The sequence below is a fragment of the Glandiceps talaboti genome, chromosome 9 (genome assembly GCF_964340395.1).
Source record: "Glandiceps talaboti chromosome 9, keGlaTala1.1, whole genome shotgun sequence".
In the NCBI taxonomy this organism is placed as follows: Eukaryota; Metazoa; Hemichordata; class Enteropneusta; family Spengelidae; genus Glandiceps; species Glandiceps talaboti.
In genome coordinates this window covers 7355043-7377202 of record NC_135557.1, presented here as the reverse complement: position 1 = coordinate 7377202, position 22160 = coordinate 7355043, and the positions used below count along the sequence as shown (strand labels likewise).

Below are 22160 nucleotides of genomic sequence, written 5' to 3'. Positions count from 1 at the left end.
CATATTGTCTTGAGTAATTCCCGAACTAGACCCTAAAATCAAGGGCCAAGTTAATTGGTTTGGTAGTTTTTGACTTTAAGTTATTTACATTGACAGACAGACATTTTAATATGCCTGAAACTCAGTTATGTTGTGGTAAAATTGGGTACTGTCACAAGATGGTCGAGTGACACACACAACTAAGGTTAGAATGGAGTATTGTATAAATGAAGCGACAGAGAACAAAATATCAATTGAGAATACTGTATTTGACCATGAAATAATATTACATAAAATGAAACGGAACGTGCTATACATATCCCCTGATACACTTGTCAGGTTGTACAAAATAAAGAACAAAGCTTATAAATGCGTAGTTATGGTGATGACAGGTACTAACTAATTATTTAGCGAATTCTAAGTCCACGTGGCAGCAAACGGTTGTACACGCGAAATGTGAAGCTCAAATGGCTGTCAGCCAGTCCATATTGTCTTGTATACAATTATCCACAAGTCATGAACTCACCAGTTTTACACGGTACTAAGGACAGTCAATTTCCGTAGGCCATTAGCAAATTAACGTAGTGTCCCGTTGGTGTAGGTTGAGTTCTTGTTGTGGAATGTAATTCACGCCCATGCGGCAGCACACAGTAGCCAGCAAGTCAGCGGCACTAAACTAGCAGTATTCACCTTCAGGCCTTGATGTTAAAAGTTAGGAGAAGTATGTTATCACTGGCTTAGAGGGTATTTATAGGGGTCTCCTTAACGATGATTGGGTACACACAAAGTTCAACAGATGTTTAGCTGTAGGCAAGTAAACTAGCACACTCTCATCACAAAAAGGTCCGTGACCTATACCTGTCATCACCATTCATCAAAAGGTCACTAGTACATTAAACTAAAGAATCTATTATTCAAAATCACAACCATGTGACAGAGACATTAACTCTAGCTGTAAATTAGTAGCAGTTGATGATATGTGTGAATAAAGATACGTATGAAACGACAGTGTCACACTATTGCATATTGATGTCTTATTCAAACTGCTTGCTTTTAAATAAGCCCATTAACCATCTTCTTGAAATCACATTCTTCATCACTGTCTTTCTTCTCTTGGAGTCGCTTCTTTATAATTTGAGCCTCGGTGAATTTAGCTTCATAATCCTTCATAAGAACTTTGGTTATTTTTTCTGCCCATTTATTAATATCTCCCGGACGATCCTTCTCGTTCACCCCAACTTCTACAATCATTGACTCTTTATATTCTGGAAAGTGGACTTTCATGTAATCGGCAATGCCTGAATTACGTGTAACCAACAATGGAAGTCCAGCAGCCATTACCTCAAAAGCCACCATTCCAAAGGGTTCACTTCGTGACGGCATTACAAAAAGATGGCTTGATTTTATATCATCGACTATTTGTTTGTGGGTACCATATATTTCAGGATGTATGTTGAGATTTGGAGACTTGACGTGTTCGTTAAGACAGCTTACAGTCCTATGTTGTTGGTCTTCAGGAATTCCGCGTATCTTCCACACGAGAGATTTATCAGATGTTTTATAGATATCATCGGCCACCTTCCCTAGAGCTTCGGCAATTATGTCAAAACCTTTCAGATTACTATCACATGACACCCTACCAAATGTGAGAATATGGCAAGGGTGACTCTTTTCAGGCTTTTCAATCTTGACTTGAAAGAAGTCATCCTCGGGGTATGGGATATAATATTTGTGATTTATATTTTCCCTCTTTCTAAACTCATTACCAAAGGTATCTCTGATTCTTGGTCCAACTGAGAAGATGATATCTGCATCCACAGCTTGTTCCACGATGTCGCTTGTCTTAGCTTCAATTTTACCAAGATCCCAAGAGTCTTTGTGTATATCCGTTGATTGTGGGATGACATGGTTAACAAGGAACACTTGGCATCCCTCCAGACGCTCCCTTCTAATTGATAATGCAGCTGCAGATGTCAGTGGTACATGCCCAATGATAATTTCTAAATTTGGTATTTTCTCCAGACTTGGAAAATGATAGGCATGACTTTCAGTTAACCAATCTTTTTTAGTAGGGTTGCTTAAAGTATCTCGACCCTTTGCAACAATAAGCCTAATCCCCTTTTCCTCTGCATCATGATTTTCTTCTTCCGTAACAGCAAGTGCAGTAACATATACTGAAAAGCCCGCTTCAGACAGCGTCTGAGTTAATATTCGATGCACTGAAGACAGCCCCCCTTTAGAGGTGCCCCATTCGTCATTCAGAATCAACACACTTCTAAATAAAAACAAAGAAATAATTATGTGTAAGATGAAAATATGAGGCATTATTAACATGCAGGATATATTTATAGCCATGTATAGAGTGATATAAATCATCCGATCTGTACCATATTTACCTCTAATAAATCTTTCTGAACATTCATACTTATTTTTATCATGTAAAGAGAAAGACCCCCTCCCCTTAGTATCATAATTATATCAAAGGTTACTATATCACAAGCAAAACGTTGTCCAAATATTTCGTCCAGATGCAATTGATTTCTTCAGTGGACTGAATGTTTTCTGTAAGTTTTAATCACATAACATGGTTATTGACAAGTACTTCGGATTTTAAAACCTGGCTTGATTTTGATTGTAATCAGAACAAGTAAGAATCACTATACTGGTCACAACTTAAACAGGGACATATCATTCTCGCAAACCAGAGCTGCATGCTATTTACAATATCCTCTTGGTAGTGTATCTTGGATGGTGACATAAAAGAAGCTGCAGTGTACGACAATGGGACAGAGCTAAATCCTCTTACATGACAGTACTCCCTATGCCCACTGTCTGAGTTATCGTGAAAAGTAGTCAAGATTGGTGCCAGATCCCAGTTGCTTAATAAAAAATAGGCATTGATGGGTACCAACTAATGTGTCACTGTTACGGTGGGTTTACACAGAAAGTTGTGTGAGGCGATTAGGAACAACGACAGCTAACGTGTAACGATGGATTTACACAGTAAGTGACATGAACCAATTAGGAACCGGGCGGTGAAGCCTGCTATCAAGCAGGACAGAGTTGTAACTTTTGCATGGATACGAGCAGATGGTTCAAAATTCTGAAGCTTATGTAAATAGGAGCACCTGTCGAAAACATTCAGTCAACTGAAGAAGTCAATTGAGTATATTGCTGATGACATATTTATATTTATAATAAAATAACCTTCATTGTTACTGATATCCTGTTTTTTTCGAAAAGCCCCTTTTCATGTTTACCTTGAGTTCTTGTTTCTCTTTTGTTTTTTCACTTTAGGAATACCATCTGTCAGCACATGCCCAGACCACTGAAGCATTGAAACTGGAAGTTAAAGTATAACAGATATGATATGAAATGTCCGAAAATTCTGATAAGTACCCTATCACAATAAAACTTCAACTTGATAATATTTAAATTGTTGCTTAGGAAAATTATCATTTTGAAACGAAATCACAGTTTTACTGTTACCATTGCAGAATGTATTTGTCACTAAAGTGTTATGAATGATTGAACTTTGGGTGAATTGAAAGTATTTTACCTGCCGTAAAGGTGGCACAGAAGGTATTACAATGGTGATGTTTGTCTGTGTATCTGTCAGTCTGTCAGTCTATCTGTGTGTGTATATATATATATATATATATATATATATATATATATATATATATATATGTGTGTGTGTGTGTGTGTGTGTCTGTGTCTGTGTCTGTGTCTGTGTCTGTGTCTGTCTGTCTGTCTGTCTGTCTGTCTGTCTGTCTGTCTGTCTGCCTGCCTATATGTCTGCCTGTGTCATCATTTTCTTAAAAAAGATACAGCTGGCTCAATTATAATGATATTAATTAAATAAAATGTTAAGTGTAATGGCTAGAAATTATTAGTTTTTGAGCGAGATCTGTTCATATTAAACAGTTCAATTTGCATAATTGATGACTTTTGGTAATTAGGCTGTAACTTAAGAATGCATACTTCAACTTCAATCTAATTTAGTACATAAGTTATCCATAAAGAAGTGAACTTGTCATTTGAAGTTTGTTTATATAGCTTTTACTTTTAATGAATAATTCGAATAATTAACGATTCTCAGGAATTAAGCTATATCTAAAGAATACACTCTTCAAATCCATATAATTTTGCACATACACCAACCATAACCAAGCACACATAGCCTATAAAGTCTATGGGTATAGTTTTTCTTAACTGTAATGAGTAATTTGCATAATTAATCATTTTCAGTAATTAGGCCATATCTTAAAAATACAAACTTCAAATTTCTTGGTAACCTGGTACATCCACCAATCATTACACATTTATGTGTTTGATGTTGTTGTTCATGTCTTTTTTAATTGTGATGTGTAATTTGCATAAATAATCATTTTAATAATTAGGCAATATGCTTTAAATTTCCTTCATATCAGTACATGCATTGATGGTAAACACCTGCATTCGTCATTTTAAAGCTTGATGATGTAACTTTAAGCTAAATGGTCAAATTGCATAAATAATGATTTTATTAATAAGTAGGCAATACATTAACTACCTAAGCATCAAATTTCGTATCATTCCTTCCTTGAGTAATTGGTACAGAATTTCCATTCGAACAATGTGTGTAGGCCCAAAAATCTAGAGTTTTTCTCGGGGGGTGGCATTCAGATTAAATCTGGTATTGTACGTCATGTACTCGATCACCCATCTTTCCAATGTTTTCAAAGTGGAGAGTCATCATAATATATTACATTCAATGAAATAAACCTGGAACTATTTATGACCTTGATATTGAGTTATACTTCATACAAGCATACATCAGCACTCTAGTACGCGTAGTGCCAATCATACCCTTGCCGTCTGAGACATATAACCTAACACCACGGCAATAATAAAGTAATAACACTCACCCCTGGGGATGGTATACCAAGAGTGTGTGACCAGTGAACGAAATATAGGCACTCGCTATTGCTCGTGCCTATACTGACTTAACTGGTCAAAATCGAACGATATACCACCCCCACTGGGAGGTGTATCGTTATTATATTCTCGAATAAGGTTAAGTAAGATACGAATAAAAACTAACGTTTTCTGGTTTCATGAACAAATTGCATAACACTAAAGTTTTCAAGCCAGCTCATCTCACAGACCCCTTGACAACGAGCGTCATGCAGCGACTTGATTTATATTATCTACTCGTTTCTAGGGATATTATTATCACAATCTGTACATTGATCGGCTCAGTATACAGCTCAGCATACAGTAATGAAAAAAATACATGTTTTACTCAATGTATAAACTTGAAGTCGTTTATTGAATACAGCAGCTGTGCCCACTTGGCTTCGACTTGATGGAGTGAGACGATATACATGATGGCACGTTGATATTCAACAAACCGATCGCGTGCATGCCTTGACCTTAGTAGGTATAATTTGTACAAATACGATAAATCTGCTGCTTTCCTTCATTATCTCCAATAATCTAATGTCTCATTGAAAAAATCCTCCTCTGAAAATTTGCATAGTTCACTATCAATGCCGACTTCAATGTTCGTTGACGAACATCGAACATCAAAATTTGGACACTTGCCAACTGTTCATTATTGCCTATTTACACTTGCCAGTTTGACGTCTAGACAAATCAGATTTCTCGATCTGCGCCATCAATGTACTGGTATAATATAATATGCAATAAACCACCCCTGGGTATGGTGTCCCCAGAGGTTTTGAAAAGTTCACGACATATACGCATAAGCGTCAGTCAACTGGTCAAAATTAGCAAGGGGTACACATAGAACCTTGCACATCCCTTTAACAGCCACATACCTAGGACAGTATTGTGCACACAGTTGTACCAGCTCAGTTGAGCCATGAGGCCTGTAATAGCTTTGTGAAAAATATCCGTGTAACAGCTTTGACCAGCACACCTATGCAATATACCTAGACGTGACATGTGTGCAACTGGTATGCCAAACATCCATGTAGTATGGGTGTGGCAAATAGCAATGCAGTATGTGTTTTTATAACACCCCTGTACAAGAGCTTTTTCCCTCACCCATGCGCCACCTATGTGAGCAATACTGTAACATGGATATTTTCCACAGCTATGTACCAGCTATGTGAGCACAGCTGTGACGGGTGTATTACCCACAGCTGTGTACCAATAGTGTGTGCAATGGAAGATGTAGCCTTCGTGTACGAGCTAAGCATTAAACTTGTAATTTATCACCCTTCTAATTTGGTCCGTGGGGGGGGGGGGGGTTAGGGTAGATGTTTGTGCTTCCCCTGAGGAAAACATAACAATTTAATTATGAAAATGTGAACATACCACCCTGACCCATTAGGTATAAAATAAAACATACCACCCTGGCCCATTCGGTATTAAGTAAAACGTACCATCGTGGCCTATTTGGTATAAATCAAGACTTACTATCCAGGCCCATTTGGTATATGTAAAACACACCATCCTGGCCCATTTGGTTTAAAGTAAAACATACCACTCTGGTCTATTTGTTATACAGTAAAACATAACAACCTGGCCTATTTGGTATACAGCAAAATATACACACAGAGTTGGAAATTGGAAGTCGGAAGTTGGCAAGTTCATTTTTGAATGGCCCCAATTTAGATCCCGTTTGTGACAGACTTACGTGCACGATCTGCCTTACTTCGTCTGCATTTTATGGGGCCAAGAACAACATTATATTCATTTCTCCCAATTAAGAAAATATTAGCATTTGGCATGGAAGACATGGTCATGATGGATGCAGACGACAGCGATCAAAATGCATATATTATTCTCATTCAGGGGCAATTAGAGTCGCCCTAACTGTGCATTATCACTATTTTAGACATGTTAGTTTGATGTATTGACAAATGGGATCTCTTGATATGCATCAGCGATATAATAATGGTATAATATAATATATAACCTTTTACCTGAATTGTCAGCAGAGCACGGGACACCACACTGGTCTTCATCCTACAAAATTAGGAAGTACAAGGCAAATATAGCCAAATGGCGTTGTCACTGTATAGTTTATGTGATATGTTTGAATAATTATGGACACCATATTTTCCCCATTGGTATGGACATTATCTTCATTGCTAGGTAAATTATGTCATATTTATGGAAATTTGCCAAACAGCACGTTTCTGTTTGTTTGTTTGTTTGTTTGTTAGTCTGTCTGTCTGTCTGTCTGTCTGTCTGTCTGTCTGTGCACTTTTGTCACAGTTATTATTGCAAATATTAGCAATTATTACAAATGTCGGTTGGTTAGAGAGCCCTAGTCGCCCTTTACTTTTGATTCTTTTAATTTAAAAATATGAACTCATTCATTGGAATATTTAGTTATGACAGTTATTTGCTTACCATGTTGACTAGAATACTGAAATATAGATTGTCATGTATAGCATCAGTAGTGACATCAATAAAATCAACTCGTCCCCTAAGCTGTTTCACTTTAGGTTTTCTCGGCATTACATCAAATGTCCTGTGATTATCCTGATATGGCTGGAACCACAATATAACGAATTCGTAATCCTTAAGGACCAGGTCTTGTGCAACTGTTACTTTGATTGCATCTCCTTTCTTCACAATAACATCCCGAGAAATTGGCATACTGTCTCCCTTCTTGTAGTCGTATTCATCTAAGTATAGAATGCTTTCTCTGTGTCTGTTGCTTTCAACACAATCTACTGCAAGGTTATATGTTTTTTTTTCGTTTTGCAGTAGGATTAATTTAACAAGGTATTGACCGTGTACCATTTTATTAACATAGTCTTTGATTGCTTCAGCCATTCCTATAAAGGCTGAAGCTTGTTCTGGCAAGGCAAGAGCAGGTACCAAATATGAAGAATATCTAAGTGGAACAAAACATAATAATTAGGTTAAAACATAAGAGATGCATCTGTTGCACAGGGAATATTCATCGTTGTTGCATTACAAAACCGTTGCGTCACAGCAATCATTTAGCATGATTATAAATAGGTTGCCATTACATTTATTGATTGATATTTATTAGGAATATAGCGTCTGGCTCGGGCCAATAATTATCGATTACTGCATGCTCGATGAGGTAGCCTATATGTTTGATTTTTACCTCCCGTAAGGGTAGGGGAGGTATTAAAAGGGGAATGTTTGTCTGTGTGTCTGTCAGTCTGTCTGTCTGTCTGTCTGTCTGTCTGTCTGTCTATGTCATCATTTTCTAAATATCGGCTGGCTCAATTGTAACGAAATTTGAGATATATAATCTTTAGGGTAATAGCTAGACCTGATTAGGTTTTGAGCCAGATCTGTTAATGTTTAATTATAGAAATTTGCATATTGATGAAATCAACTAATTACGCAATATCTTAAGACTTCATACTTCAATTTCAATATAATTTAGTATATTCATTAAACATAACAACATACATTTGTCCTACAAACTTCATTGATGTATCTTACAGCATTAATGAATAATTTTCACAATTAACATTTTTTGGTAATTAGCTTATATCTTAAGAATACATACTTCAAATTCAACATAATTTAGTACATACATTAACCATAAGAAAACACATATGTCATAACAAGTTTGTTGATGCACCATACATTGTTAATGAATAATATACATAATGATTTTCGGTAATTAGGCTATATCTTAAAAATACATACTTCAATTCCAATATAATTCAGTATACACGTTAACCATAACAATCGCATATGTCCTGTAAAGCTTGTTGGTGTACCTTTCAGTGTTAATGAATAATTTGCATAATTAATGATTCTTGGTAATTAGGCTATATCTTATGACTGCATACTTCAATTTCAATACAATTCAGTACATATATTAACCATAACAAATTGTGTATGTCCTATAAAGTTAGTTGATGTACCTTACAGTGTTAATGAATAATTTGCATAATTAATGATTTTCGGTAATTAGGCTATATCTTATGACTGCATACTTCAATTTCAATACAATTCAGTACATATATTAACCATAACAAATTGTGTATGTCCTATAAAGTTAGTTGATGTACCTTACAGTGTTAATGAGTAATTTGCATAATTAATGATTTTCGGTAATTAGGCTATATCTTAAGACTGCATTAAGCAGTATCATACACTCGTACATACATTAACCTAAGAAAGCTTGTCCAAAAGAAGCCTGTTACCATAGTTTTTTTTAGTTTAATGAGTTATTTGCATAATAAGTGATTCCCTTACGGGAGGCATTCAGTTTAAATCTGGTTTAAGTTAAGAGTCAGGTCGAGAACTGTATCTATTGGTACATTATAAGTAAGGGAAATATACATGCACAGTTAAACAAAATGCTGTTCAGTTTTCCAGTTTAGGACATATCCAAATTGTCATATAATAAAGAAGGCAAGAAAGAATATTGCAACTGGATTTTGCATCGCAACTGACTGCATGTAAATTAACCAGTTAATTCCATGTAGTTACCATTGAACAGCATAGTTAAATCAATACCATTGGAACTGGTAGCTACAGATATCAAGACTGGAAAAAAATATTCAGTTGTTAAGTTCCCGCTTGTAGATCTATTTTTTCAAGGAATACGTCTAAGAAACCGATGATGATATTTGGTGAACCTCAAATAATCAATTTATTGAAATGCTGTAGTCATGAACCCAGTGCTGGCGTGATAGTGATTATAATCTATGCACGTATATTGGGCAAATATACCGTGTGTTTGGACAGACGTATTTTAGATCCAACTTATAAACTACCATTCGAAATATCTTACATTGCGCAATATTACCTTAAAGGATTATGGATGTGGGTTTAGCAAAGGGTCTCTTTGTCAGTAAGTACAAATACCAATGATGTTTCAGCCAAAATCTGGTAACCCATTTCACAGAACATATGTGAGTGCATGATGAGGAGATAAATGTCTTGTTGCAAACTGTCAATAATAATCACTCATTCTGTTTCATATTTTACTAACAAGATAGCATGCACTGCATATAAGTGTGGTTATTGAGTCTTGTACACCATACATTACCCAGAAAAATGGCCGACTTGAATAGTGACACAGCCTGTACCAATATCGTAAAGCACCTCGTTGGTAATATCTTTCCATGTGTTGTCACTTTTTGTATCTTCAAAGATTTTCAGCTGCCATTCGTCCAATATTTCATCAACTCTATCTGCAGTTGGCATGGGAAATGATAATTTTACCGCTTTCTCAAGCAGTAGTCCATTGTGTCCTTCAATGTATACCAGTGGACCACTGATGGGCATATTGCCATTGTGTTCCATTGACTGGAATGTAGATCTGAGTAACTGCATATCTGGTTCGACAAACTAGAAATAAAAAGAAGTCGGGCAAAATGCTAAGAAATGTATATGACATTGTGAAAACACCACAATTCAGATCATTTTTCCAATGAACTATTCCTCATATAGAGAAACATACAGGCAACCATGAGAATGTCACTCAGCCATTCGACTTCTCAGATAGACATTTTTTCCCGGGTTGTAGGTGTTTTGACCAAATGGCCTAGCTCTTAGTCAAAATTTAATATCAAGGATGGTATCTCTTAATCTCGGGTGATTTTCATCTTGAATTTAACAATTAGTAAAAAAAATGACGATTGTTTCATTACCATAACATCGACAAACAGTGGATGTGGCACAGCATTTGATGGAATGCTTATTTGTAGACAACTATGGACTGGTGAAATATATGTACAGTCACTCTTTCCTATCACCAATCTTTCTCTATATGGTTTGGACTTAACAATGAAGTAGCCAAGTCTTGTGATGTGCACAACTGTCAAATTACCATGCTGTAATATGAAAGACATATATAGTGCAATATACAAAAAACCTAATGATGTCTAAATACAAGCGCAATTGTATACTATACTTCTGTAAAAGCAACTATTCATTATTCATTGTGAAAATCATTCATCGATCGATGCAAACAAAAACGTACTCATGCAGAACGACTTACATTTTTGAAAATCAAAACACTCATAGAAATGACTACACGATGAGAGTTGATTCTAAATTATGTCAAATTTTTGGTTTTCAATTGTGTCAAAAACGTGTATCGTGCAGTCATTTTTGTTCGATTATGTCGACTTTCAGAAATGTTAAATCACTTGCACGTTTACAATTTTAGCCTGCGTTTTTGGTTTTAAATCGTAAGTATATAAAAATGTATATCCGTGACTGTCGTGTTTCGAAAATGTCTATGCTGCACGGTTACGTTTTTAGTTTGTATTTATGTTACGATTCAAAACCCAAAATGACTATAATAGTGACTAAAAATTTAATTATGTAGCACGATTTAAATATTTGAACATCAGAGGAAGTCTAGAAATGCTTGCTACAATTGAAAACTGAAAATGTTCTTCGCGCTGATCAAAAAGGTGACGTTTGAGCTCGAAAATACAATACACTACACTACATTAAACTACTCTATCTTACTCTAAAAGTAAACTGCACTACATCATTAAAATTACATGTACAATTCACAATACTGCACTATACTACAATACAATACAATAGAATACAATACAATACAGTGCAGTACAGTGCAGTACAGTACAGTACAATACAATACAATACAATACAATACAATACAATACAGTACAGTACAGTACAGTACAGTACAGTACAGTACAGTACAGTACAGTACAATACAATACACTATACATAAACCACTACAAATAGGCTAGTAAACTTAAGTAGACTATGTTACATTGCTGGCAGCTTTTCACAACTAAGTTTATTTTATACTCAATAATAAGTATAGCCTAGAGACGTTGGTTATCAAATCATTTCTGAAAACCAGCAACAAGTCTCTGAGCTGTAATAAACACATAAGATAGATCATCAATAGATCTTCAAAATGGCACATACTAGTGTGCACAATAGTAAATAGTGGCTTTCAATCGTGCCATAAATGCCATATCTTCTTTGTTCTTACACGTACATATTGTTGGAACGCAACATTCTGTGCTATAGCTATTATACATGATGTAGCCCTTAACTGAAAAATTAACCAGTTACAATTGCCAAGAAAAGTTGATGTTTCAGAGGGCAGGTGTCAGTGAGAAATTACTAACAAAACTTTCATGTAGCAAATTTAAAGTAATTGGTTAGCGATCACTACACTGATTCCGATGTAACCCGACAGAGTACGAAGTGTTTTGGGCGAGATTTAGTTTGAACTGTTTATTTGAACAAATTGTGTGTTTATCAGCATGCCCAGCACAGTCAGAGAGGAGAAAAAGAGATTCCAATGTTCTGGTACTTTACCAATATATACACAAGAATTGTGATTCCTGACAATCAAAAATGTTCTTCACTGCAGCTTTTTTTTTTTTTTTTTAAAGCATGGCAATGTGGTTCCAGTGTTCTCCATGGGTTGGTCTGATAGCAGGGTGGGCTCATTTGCATAATTTGTTCATATGATTGTGCATAACAATTATTTTTTTATTCAAATAATTAGTTTTATCAGAGAAGCTACACTTTATACTTCAAACTAAATGTCCGGAGACGAGTAGACTTAAAACAAACAACCAAAAAAAAAAAAAAAAAAAAAAACACATTTAAACTTTGAGTACACCTGGTGCAGTCTAGTGTCGCATCTGGTCAAAATCTCGTGACATGAAGGACTTACTATACTTTACTATTGACGACTTCAAAAATGTGTGTGTGTGTGTGTGTGTGTGTGTGTGTGTGTGTGTGTGTGTCTGTCTGTCTGTCTGTCTGTCTGTTTGTTTGTTTGTGTTTGTCCGTCCGTCCGTCCGTGTGTATGTGCGTGTGTTGGCTAGACAAATAAAATTATTGCACATGCTGATTTAATACGGTAATGGCAAGAACTGATTAAGTTTCGGTAAATTTCTCATGAATATTAATGAGCAATTTACGTAATTAATGTGTGAGGAACGCACACTTCAAATTCAATGATTTGGTTCATACGTTTTCGATACCAAAGTGCTTCTGTCCTGAAAATAGTATTGATGTAGCTTTTAGTTTTAATAAGATATTGGCATATTTTCGGTAAGTAGGTCTGTAGGCCACAAAAAAGAAAAACAATATATCATGTATTAATAGCCTACTATAGGCAAGATTTTTGCATTCCAGAATTATTTTGTGTTGGAACAAAAACACTCAAGATAAACCTTACGGAAGGCATTCGTTTTAATCTGTTTTGCTTGTTTTTGCTTTGCAATTTGTGTTTTCTTAATGTGTAGATTTACGTCCACCAAACTGAATTGCCCCTTTGATATAAGTCAAATAATTGATTTTTTTTCTGAGTGTTAATTTCTAACTTTATTGAGAAAATTGCTATTTGACCTTGAAGATGAAGGTTCAAGTATTAGTGTCTGACTTAACACTATACACATTCATTCATATTGGCTTACGTTGTGGTGTCAGATATATGAATATCTACCCACACGTGGATGGATTGATACACTGAGATGGACGCACAAGTGGACATGATTCATTGATATTCCCCCTTTGGGCTTTGGCTGACGGATGGCTAATAACATACCTGAAAACATGGAAGTTCTTCCCAGATAAACCCGTCATCACTTCTCAGTATAAAGAACACACGGGTAGAATGCTGACCATTACTTCTAAAACCAAGTTTCATTGGAACAGTAACGTTTGGCACGAGTGGCAAGAGTTGAATAATACTAGATTCTATATATTCAAAGTCATCCAGTCTTGGTCTATTAACAAAACTCCTGCGATGTACTATTGCGAGCTCTAAAAACTCATCCACGGCGTCTTCCGGTATTTCCAGGTAGAAATTCAAGGATAATGCAAACAACTTCCTGGTCTGTGAACAATTAAAAAAAAATACCACAAGTAAGGAAGTCACTGAGGTAAGAGGTACACTACACACATACTCAGTTAGTACCTGTAGTCCTTGTCTGTTTGTTATTTACTTTGACATTTTGTGAGTAGAGTATGCAAGCATTGAGCTCGAGGTTGTCACAGCAGGCTTTATCAAAAATACTTTCTAAATGTTTAAGAAAAGCGCAAATTTAGAATATAGATTTGGAAAAAAATAACATAAAAAAGCGTTTGCTTGTGATTACATGAATTCAGGAAATAGAGTAGGTAGGTTGGATTTTCCTTTTATTATACTTTAAACTTGTAAATGAAGCAAATGAAGACGATTATAAGTAAACTAGATGAACGCATTAAACTGAGGAGGGCGACAAAACAAGTACCAGGTCTCTCCAAAATGTCTTATCCTGAAAGACTTCAGTGGCTTAAGATCCCCTCATTAGCTTATCATCGTGTAAGATCTGACAGAATTGAAATCTTGAGTGGAACATATGACCTAGAAGTTTCAAATTTTGTGCAGCTGCAATCTGACTCGAGTACCCAAAACATTGTCTCAATCAGTTGAGATACGGATCAAATTGCCAGCCAAGGTTGAATCATCATAAACTGTATGGATGTTTGAAAGTTATCAAGATAAACGGAGAAATTTAAAACCTACCCTTGTATTTTTATTATTCACAGTATGGGGGGGGGGGGGCATGTTCAAACATGTCTGAGTTATTGCTTTGGACATGAAAACTGCGCCAACATAATCGCTGCCATGCAGCCATATTGGATTGTATCACGACGAAAATTGATATGCACATGTATGTCATAGAACACTGTGCTAATTCCAACTTTGAATGTTCAAGCATGTCTGAGTTATGGCTTTGGACATGGAAAATTCGCAAACTATATATATATATATATATATATATATATATATATATATATATATATATATATCTGGTTTACAAAACTATTACAACTATTACGCTCTGCCACTGCGGTGTAGAGCACTGGCTTAGCAAATTGATACTCACTGATATATATATATATATATATATATATATATATATATATATATATATATATATATATATATATATATATATATATATATATATATATATATATATATATATATATAAATTTTGATGGTTAACACTCCCGGAAAATGACCTAAATCAAGTGTACGATCACAAACCCTGGACCAGGCAGCCGGTCACAAGTGAATCTGCCGTGCATGAGCTTATGGGCTTTGCCTAGTTATAATATTACCCACTTTGAATGAGATCTGTTCAAGCATGTCTGAGTTATGGCGTTGTACATGGAAAATTCGCAAACAAAATGGCTGCTAGGCAGCCATATGGGATCGTATCATGAAAGAAATTGATATGTATGCCATTGTATGTTGCCCCTGTACCAAGTTCGAAAACCAATCAGTCCAGGCATCTCCAAGAAACGGCTCTAGACGGACGGATGGATGGACGGACAGATGGACGCACGGACAGATGGAACCCAATCCATAAGTCCCAGTCCCAGTCCAGCGGGGACTAATAAGCACAGTGCTGAGAGTAGAGGCCAGACAGGCCTATAGTCAGAATGAATCTACGAATCTATGAATGAGATCAGAAATGGGTGAGGTTTTCCCATCAAAAGAGGAAACGAGGATTAAAAGACACATTTGGACTTGGGTTGCATAATACTTTCTTATGTGTGACTGGTATAATAGTTCATATTTGACTGATATGTATATACGTATAGTAATTACAGCTATATGTAACTATAAATCAAATGAGACAATGCTTCCGTGTAAAGCTTGTGTACACATGCATTTGTAACTGTAAGTTCCATGGGATCACGTAATAACAAACGAATAAATTATTTTGACGTTTCAACACATATTTTTCTGTCAATTCTCTCCTTCAGCTTTCATAGAGACTAAATCAACCAAGAGATATCCTGTGTCCTCGTCTTTGCTTACCAGCAGAGCAGTGCCGGGAGTGCCACTACTCAACTGATGTCTCTTTCAACTTTTGTCAGCTGAACATCACCCTCTCCCGCTGCCTAAAGATATAGAGACATTGAATGACAGAATTCGTGAAAGTCAACAGAAGGCAAGATCAACACCCTATATAGTGTCAATAATATGCCTGAATGAATAGATAATGTTTGCTCAGTCAAGCTTTCAAGTTGGGGTAGGTGGGTTGGTGAGTATTGAAGAGGGTATACATGAGACAGAGGACTCTCGACCACTCCACAACTAAATCAAACTTCACAAGCACTACACAGTATAGATGGGTAGCTATATTCATGAGAAGTGATTTATAAGGGTTTTATCAAATAGTAATAATTGTGCCTTCTCACTGCGGAGCAGGACACTTAGCGCCCAACCACCCACCCACCCACACTCTAAAGGGTCCACACACTAAATCAGTAGTGCTGACGAAGCCTTCCCTTCATGGTGATAACGAGAGAGGTACCGGAAAACTTTAATAACAGTCAGTCAACCAACCAATCAAAACAGAGGACCCTCGACTACTCCAACTAAATCAAACTAGACAGGCACTATGCAGTATAGATGGGTAACTGGTCCATGCTCGATTCGTCCTGGGGATTCGTCCCATATAGTCCCTGGTTACTTACATATGCAGCATGAATAATCACATATTTACATGGAGGTGTGTTCACTGAGCAGTGATTACATACAATAACACCTTGTCTGCATGTATGTATGTATACGATGGTACCCTTCGTGCTCAGCTTCAATTAGTCTAGCTGCTAGACCTCGAGCTTTCTTCTCGGCACTCTGTTTCTGAAAGATGCAATCAAGAGCGAACGCCTGGGGTCTAGCTTAAGTCATTTTTACATTCCAGAATATAAATAGCAACCAATCAGAGAAGGCACTTTACAATTAGTACAAACAGAACACAATGGCTGATTTGTTCATGGATATTCAGCTTAAGGGGGGGGGGGGGGGGGGGCTTGTAAAAATAACCACCATTGGAGCAACTGAAATGTGGGAATGGCAATGTCTACACACTCATCAATGCACAATTACCATAAGGCCATGACAGTAGTGATATTGCCATCACGACTGGGTATCCCTGTCTCTCAAGGATCTATAGACTCAGTAACGGAAACAAGTATTCAAATATAAGTACCTTTCTCTTGACATACTCCAAGTGAAATGTTCAAAACTTCAGTTGCCTGTTTATGAGAAATAGATCTGAAACTGTGTACATAGAGGTACAATTCCTTACTTGTCTGGGATCATTCTAACCAAAAGATTGCAATGTGGGCTCAATACAACCATAGAGAGTGTAGGGTTACTTTACTACTCAGAGCACTATAGTGGCAAAACTACACAAAACACAGAGGGCTATAACTACACAAAAGGAACAGTTCACACCATATACACAGAATAACAAAAGATATGCATAGAATAGCAAAATTGGCTACGGTACCAACACTAAGAAGTATCTAAATCCTAACAAGATAAATATTCTAACCATGTGGGGGATACTTCCATATTCCAACAAAGTTCACTTTATACATCCATAACTTTCTGAATCGGTATGCCTGTAATTCTGCCTCTTTCAATTCCAATCCCCTGTGATTAAACCTTTCTTTTGAACAGTGATCTGTGGCCTTGACTTGTTTAACCTTATTTGCAATTCAACAATTGCCTTGAATATCATGGCATTGTGACAATTCTTGGGACAAGCCTATCCACTCAGCTTAAATATACATTTAGATATTTATACCGTAAAACCAACGATGGTTTATGTCACTGACTAAAATATAAGTTTAGGTGGGAGAACAGATGCAATTTTGTAAAAACCCGTCGTCTAACATGATACCTTACTATTGTAATACATCGATAACAATATGATAATTTATAAAACTTCTGAAAATACCTTTGCTTTTGGTAATATATGGATGACACACTTTTCATCGTCATACTTGGTATGAGTACATATAGATACATTCATCACTACAGATGGATGGGCTTTCATCAAACTCCCTGTTTGAGATAAGAAAAAAAACTTAACACGTCATTATTAGGTAAGTACCAATAGATATACATTAATGGCTAACACACCATTAACAGAGTTAAACGTTGCTGTATTTGATTACTGGAGCTATTGCAGCTACTCCAGATAAATAATATTTATTGTAATATAATATAATATAATATAATATAATATAATATAATATAATATAATATAACATCAAAAATGAAATACATCTAGTAAGGTCAACTCAAGCAAAAAAACTGTTGAACACCATAATATGTTGAAATAATTTAGGGTGGTCTGACTGATAATTAAAAGTATAGCATGACATTCAAACAACTTTTGTTCTTAAATTATGTTTTGTATTGACAAGATAGAACTGTTATGTACAATTGAATTATACACTGAAGGTAAATGGGCTATAGTTAATAATTGTGTCTTATTTTACATATTTATGAATGTATATATATATATATATATATATATATATATATATATATATATATATATATATATATATATATAATTGACTGGATGTAGATAAAACCACATAAAAGTGCTCAATACGGGTAGTAGAGCGAATTATATACAGGTTTTGAAAATTTGAACCAAATTATATGCTATAGACCCTACAGAACTGTTTCGTGAGGTGCGTATTCCTCACTCATCAGGGGTAGCACCTCACGAAACAGTTCTGTAGGGTCTATAGCATATAATTTGGTTCAAATTTTCAAAACCTGTATATATATATATATATATATGTGTGTGTGTGTGTGTGTGTGTGTGTGTGTGTGTGTGTGTGTGTGCACTGATTATTGATGATCAAACATGAAATACATCTCGTAATGAAGTAAAACAGTGTAACTAAGCTTTTCGACAATGAAGGTTTGTAGACAGCTTCTGTTATACACTTTGTCAAAACACAAGACAGTATGTTACATGTACCTGAATCAATATATGTAGGCCCTTGCACTTTGTAGCATGGTACACTCATCTCTGTATTACCAGAACCATTCCCATAATTGCTTAATGTTAGGTTGTACATAAAAACTAACATCAGAACTCCAATAACAGTGCACAGTAATTGCTGCAGACGCCTTACTTTGAAAGTGGCTCCTAGTGAAACAAGATTAAATTAGATTTTTCAGATAATTTGATAATTTGCTAAAGGTATACAGTTGGAAGCATTTGAATCTTTAGAATGATATCAGTTGACCGTGATGGAACGGAACATGCTCTTATCACAGTCACAATTCAAAATAGTAGTTCCCATGAGAACAATGCATACATTCTCTCCAAAATAAACCAACAGTCTGAATGCTTACATGTTTGGTGTGAATATCCCTTGGGAGAGGCTATTAAGGTTTGTTCATGCTATGCTTATATGAGTATCTTTTCATTTAGCACATTATTTTGGACATTTTTGATTAAAAATAAAAATTTTGACATCTTCTCCGAAACTGGCGATCAAATTGCTTTGATATTTAGGACCAGCTTTTCAGGTTTTTCCATTATAAATCTTGAGTCATTTTGTATAAATAGCAATTTTTTGATCAAATATGATATCTTTAATTCCTTCCCATACTGGTGATTGGGTCTTTCTACAGTTGTTGTATATGGGCTTTTGAGGTAGTCTACCTACCTGGGGGGTAGTCTGTTATGCTGAGTTCTAAACGGTAATTATTATTATAACAACCATTGCCATGGTAACTAAAGTCATAATATGTGATTTCTTTGCAAAAAGAGACAAAACATTAAAAAGATAAAACCGAAAAAATCACTTTTGCATGCTGTATGTGTGTCTGACATCTGTTGTAAAATAAATTGTCTAAAAAGGATAGTTGTTTCAATGGAAACAAACCTATAAAGTAGGCTTGAAATGCAATGTTTTGGTTAAAACGAATAAGTCATTCTATGAACATCACTAGCCATGGTAACCGAAATTACCACATTATGTGAAATCTTGTGAAATTTAGCCATAGACACATAAAACAAAAAAATATGGGAATATATTTGCTTGCTCATTGCATTTCACTGTCGATGACAACAACTGTACTGAAATAAAACATGAGAGCTGTTTCAAAGGGAACATAATGTTTAAAAACATTCAAAGGTTTAATTATGGCAATGACACCTCGACTTTTAATAGCCTTGTCAAAGGTTTATGCTGTTGACAAATGCCCAAAACAATTCAAAACATTACCATCAAATTAAATTACTGAGATGAATGACATGACTTAATACATTATACACTTGATTAAAAACATGGTGTGAAATTATAGTTCATTTCATTATTTTGCAATGTCCTTGGTCTAAATAAAACTTGGCTTCGCCAGTGAAAAATTATAGGAGAGTAAAGTTTATATTTTTAACTTTATATGTAGTTTACCAAACTAATTACAACGAGTTTTTCTTCAATAATTTTGATAATGATAAAAAGTTCTTGTCACACAACAAATATTTCTTTGTATTTGCAAGCAACATTCAGCCTGCCCAGGTATACAGACTTTGACAATCTCTCCATTTTCTGGCTCTACTGCTATGTCATTTTGTTAATGATATCTACCTTAGTAAAGACGTTTCATGAACATTTATTTAAAATGTTCGAGGGCAACCACATAAAATGAATATAATGCCTGCTTGTATATTTTGGTTAACATACTGCTAAAGATATTAAATATAAATAAATACACGCAATATTTACCCAAATTCAATAACAATAAATCAAGCATAAACAATAAATCCATCATTATGAGTACTTGAAGTTGTGGTTTTCAATAAAGAAAAGCTTGACTCGACTTCTCGATCCCCTACATACCCGGGATATGTACACTCGTTTCCATAGCCAATAATAAATTCAATTCAAACCCTAGTCACATCGCTAGTATACATCAAAACGTTAACATTGTGGTAGCATGAAGCCGGTCTATACTTTGATTCTATACAACTCGTTTACGACAACACTCTTATGTAACAATAAGTTCAAGAATTTCTCGATGCATGCCACAATGAAGTGAATTTCCATGGCTGTCAAGTTCACTTGGTTTCTCGAAATCTAAAAATCATATATGGACCGAAGCTTATCGATATGTATTTTGATATACGTACCTTTTAATGCAAGCAACCCGGATACTTTGAACAGTCTAGAACGAAGCCAATCAATGCAGAAAATTTGGGGGAAATTTGCCCTGACTTTATTGGCAAAAGAAGATAAGTTTTGATGGCTGAAGCATTAGGATGTGTTGTGATAGATACTACCTATAAGAGTTTATTATTTTACTGTTTTGAGTAAACACGTTCTAAATAGTCTGTATAACATTTGTGTACTTTTAACATGTTCTATACATAGTCTTTTTTCCACACGGGCGGCTTGATTAATCTACCCGAGGACGATCTCTTCTCGTTACTCTGTTTGGTGTTATTATTGTTATTGTTCTCTGTTTCATTCTTAGTGTCTGTACCTGTATGATCAATGACAGGTTGGTTAAGCTGATCGCTTGATAGTTTGTTCTCACTAGTACTCTGTGTATCAATGTCTCTCATGCTCAGGTCCTTGAAAAACTTCTGATTTCTTCTGAGTTTTGTTCCAGTTGGTTTTTGGACAATGTATGATCTTGGTTCAGGACATTTCTTTGTGATCTTGGCTGTTGTCCATTTTAGAGATTGTGGGTTTTGCAGACCAACGGTTTGTCCAACCTGCAAATCAGGGCGGTCTCGAGCTGATCTGTCATAGTAGTGTTTTTGCACTTCCTGGCGTTTACGAAGCGAAGTTGTCGTTTCTTTGTCTGTCTTTACTCTAACAGGTAAGTTTGTTGTAACCCGTCTGTTGTATAATATGTCTGTTGGACTACCAATTCTTCCATCTGATGGAGTAGCTCTAACACACAGTAATGCAAGTTCTGGACCAATTCCTGCATGCTTGGCTTTCTTGATTGTAGCTTTCACGGTCTGTACAGCTCTTTCAATGAATCCATTTGACTACGTGTAGTGAGGCGAAGACATAATGTGTCTGAATCCCCAACTTTCACTGACTTCTTTGAACTCTTTGCTTGAATAACATGGTCCACCATCGGTAAACATACGCTCTAGAATTCCATCTTCTCCAAATATAGTTCTGCCATGGTGCACTTGACATGTCATGTGGTATCATGCTTTGTTTCTGTTCTTTTCTTGTGCACTCAAGGCAAGCATCACATTTGCCAATCAAACGTTCAATGTCACTGTCTATTCCTCTCCAGTAGACACATGTCCTGGCTCCGAGTCACGTCTTTTCAATACCTTGGTGACTCATATGCAGCTTTGATAATATCTCATTCTGGAGACATCTTGGGAGTATGATGCGTTCTCCTTTCA

The 22160-nt window shown here is 35.7% G+C and overlaps 3 protein-coding genes across 3 annotated transcripts in view; all 3 read right to left on the bottom strand.

The window, feature by feature from the left end:
* Positions 1–220: 220 nt before the first annotated feature.
* LOC144440291 (uncharacterized) lies at positions 221–9443 on the bottom strand. Its single transcript, XM_078129645.1, has 5 exons — positions 9430–9443; positions 7351–7840; positions 6918–6960; positions 3240–3321; positions 221–2254 (listed from the first exon to the last, which is right to left on the bottom strand). Exons 2-5 carry the CDS (start codon positions 7777–7779, stop codon positions 1033–1035), a joined length of 1776 nt encoding a protein of 591 aa, XP_077985771.1. The 5' UTR covers positions 7780–7840; positions 9430–9443; the 3' UTR covers positions 221–1032.
* A 352-nt stretch (positions 9444–9795) lies between these two features.
* On the bottom strand, positions 9796–15094 carry LOC144439732 (uncharacterized). The gene is made up of 4 exons (XM_078128969.1): positions 15071–15094; positions 13502–13792; positions 10596–10778; positions 9796–10293 (listed from the first exon to the last, which is right to left on the bottom strand). The coding sequence occupies exons 1-4, from the start codon at positions 15092–15094 to the stop codon at positions 9988–9990; spliced, it is 804 nt and encodes a 267-aa protein (XP_077985095.1). The 3' UTR covers positions 9796–9987.
* Positions 15095–17295: 2201 nt separating this feature from the next.
* Positions 17296–22160, bottom strand: part of LOC144439731 (uncharacterized) — a 28359-nt gene continuing 23494 nt past the window's right edge. Inside the window, exons 5-7 of the mRNA XM_078128968.1 lie at positions 18753–18923; positions 17709–17815; positions 17296–17454 (exon numbers count right to left, since the gene is read on the bottom strand). Coding sequence (XP_077985094.1) covers positions 17296–17454; positions 17709–17815; positions 18753–18923 — 437 coding nt within the window. The remainder of the gene's footprint in view (positions 17455–17708; positions 17816–18752; positions 18924–22160) is intronic.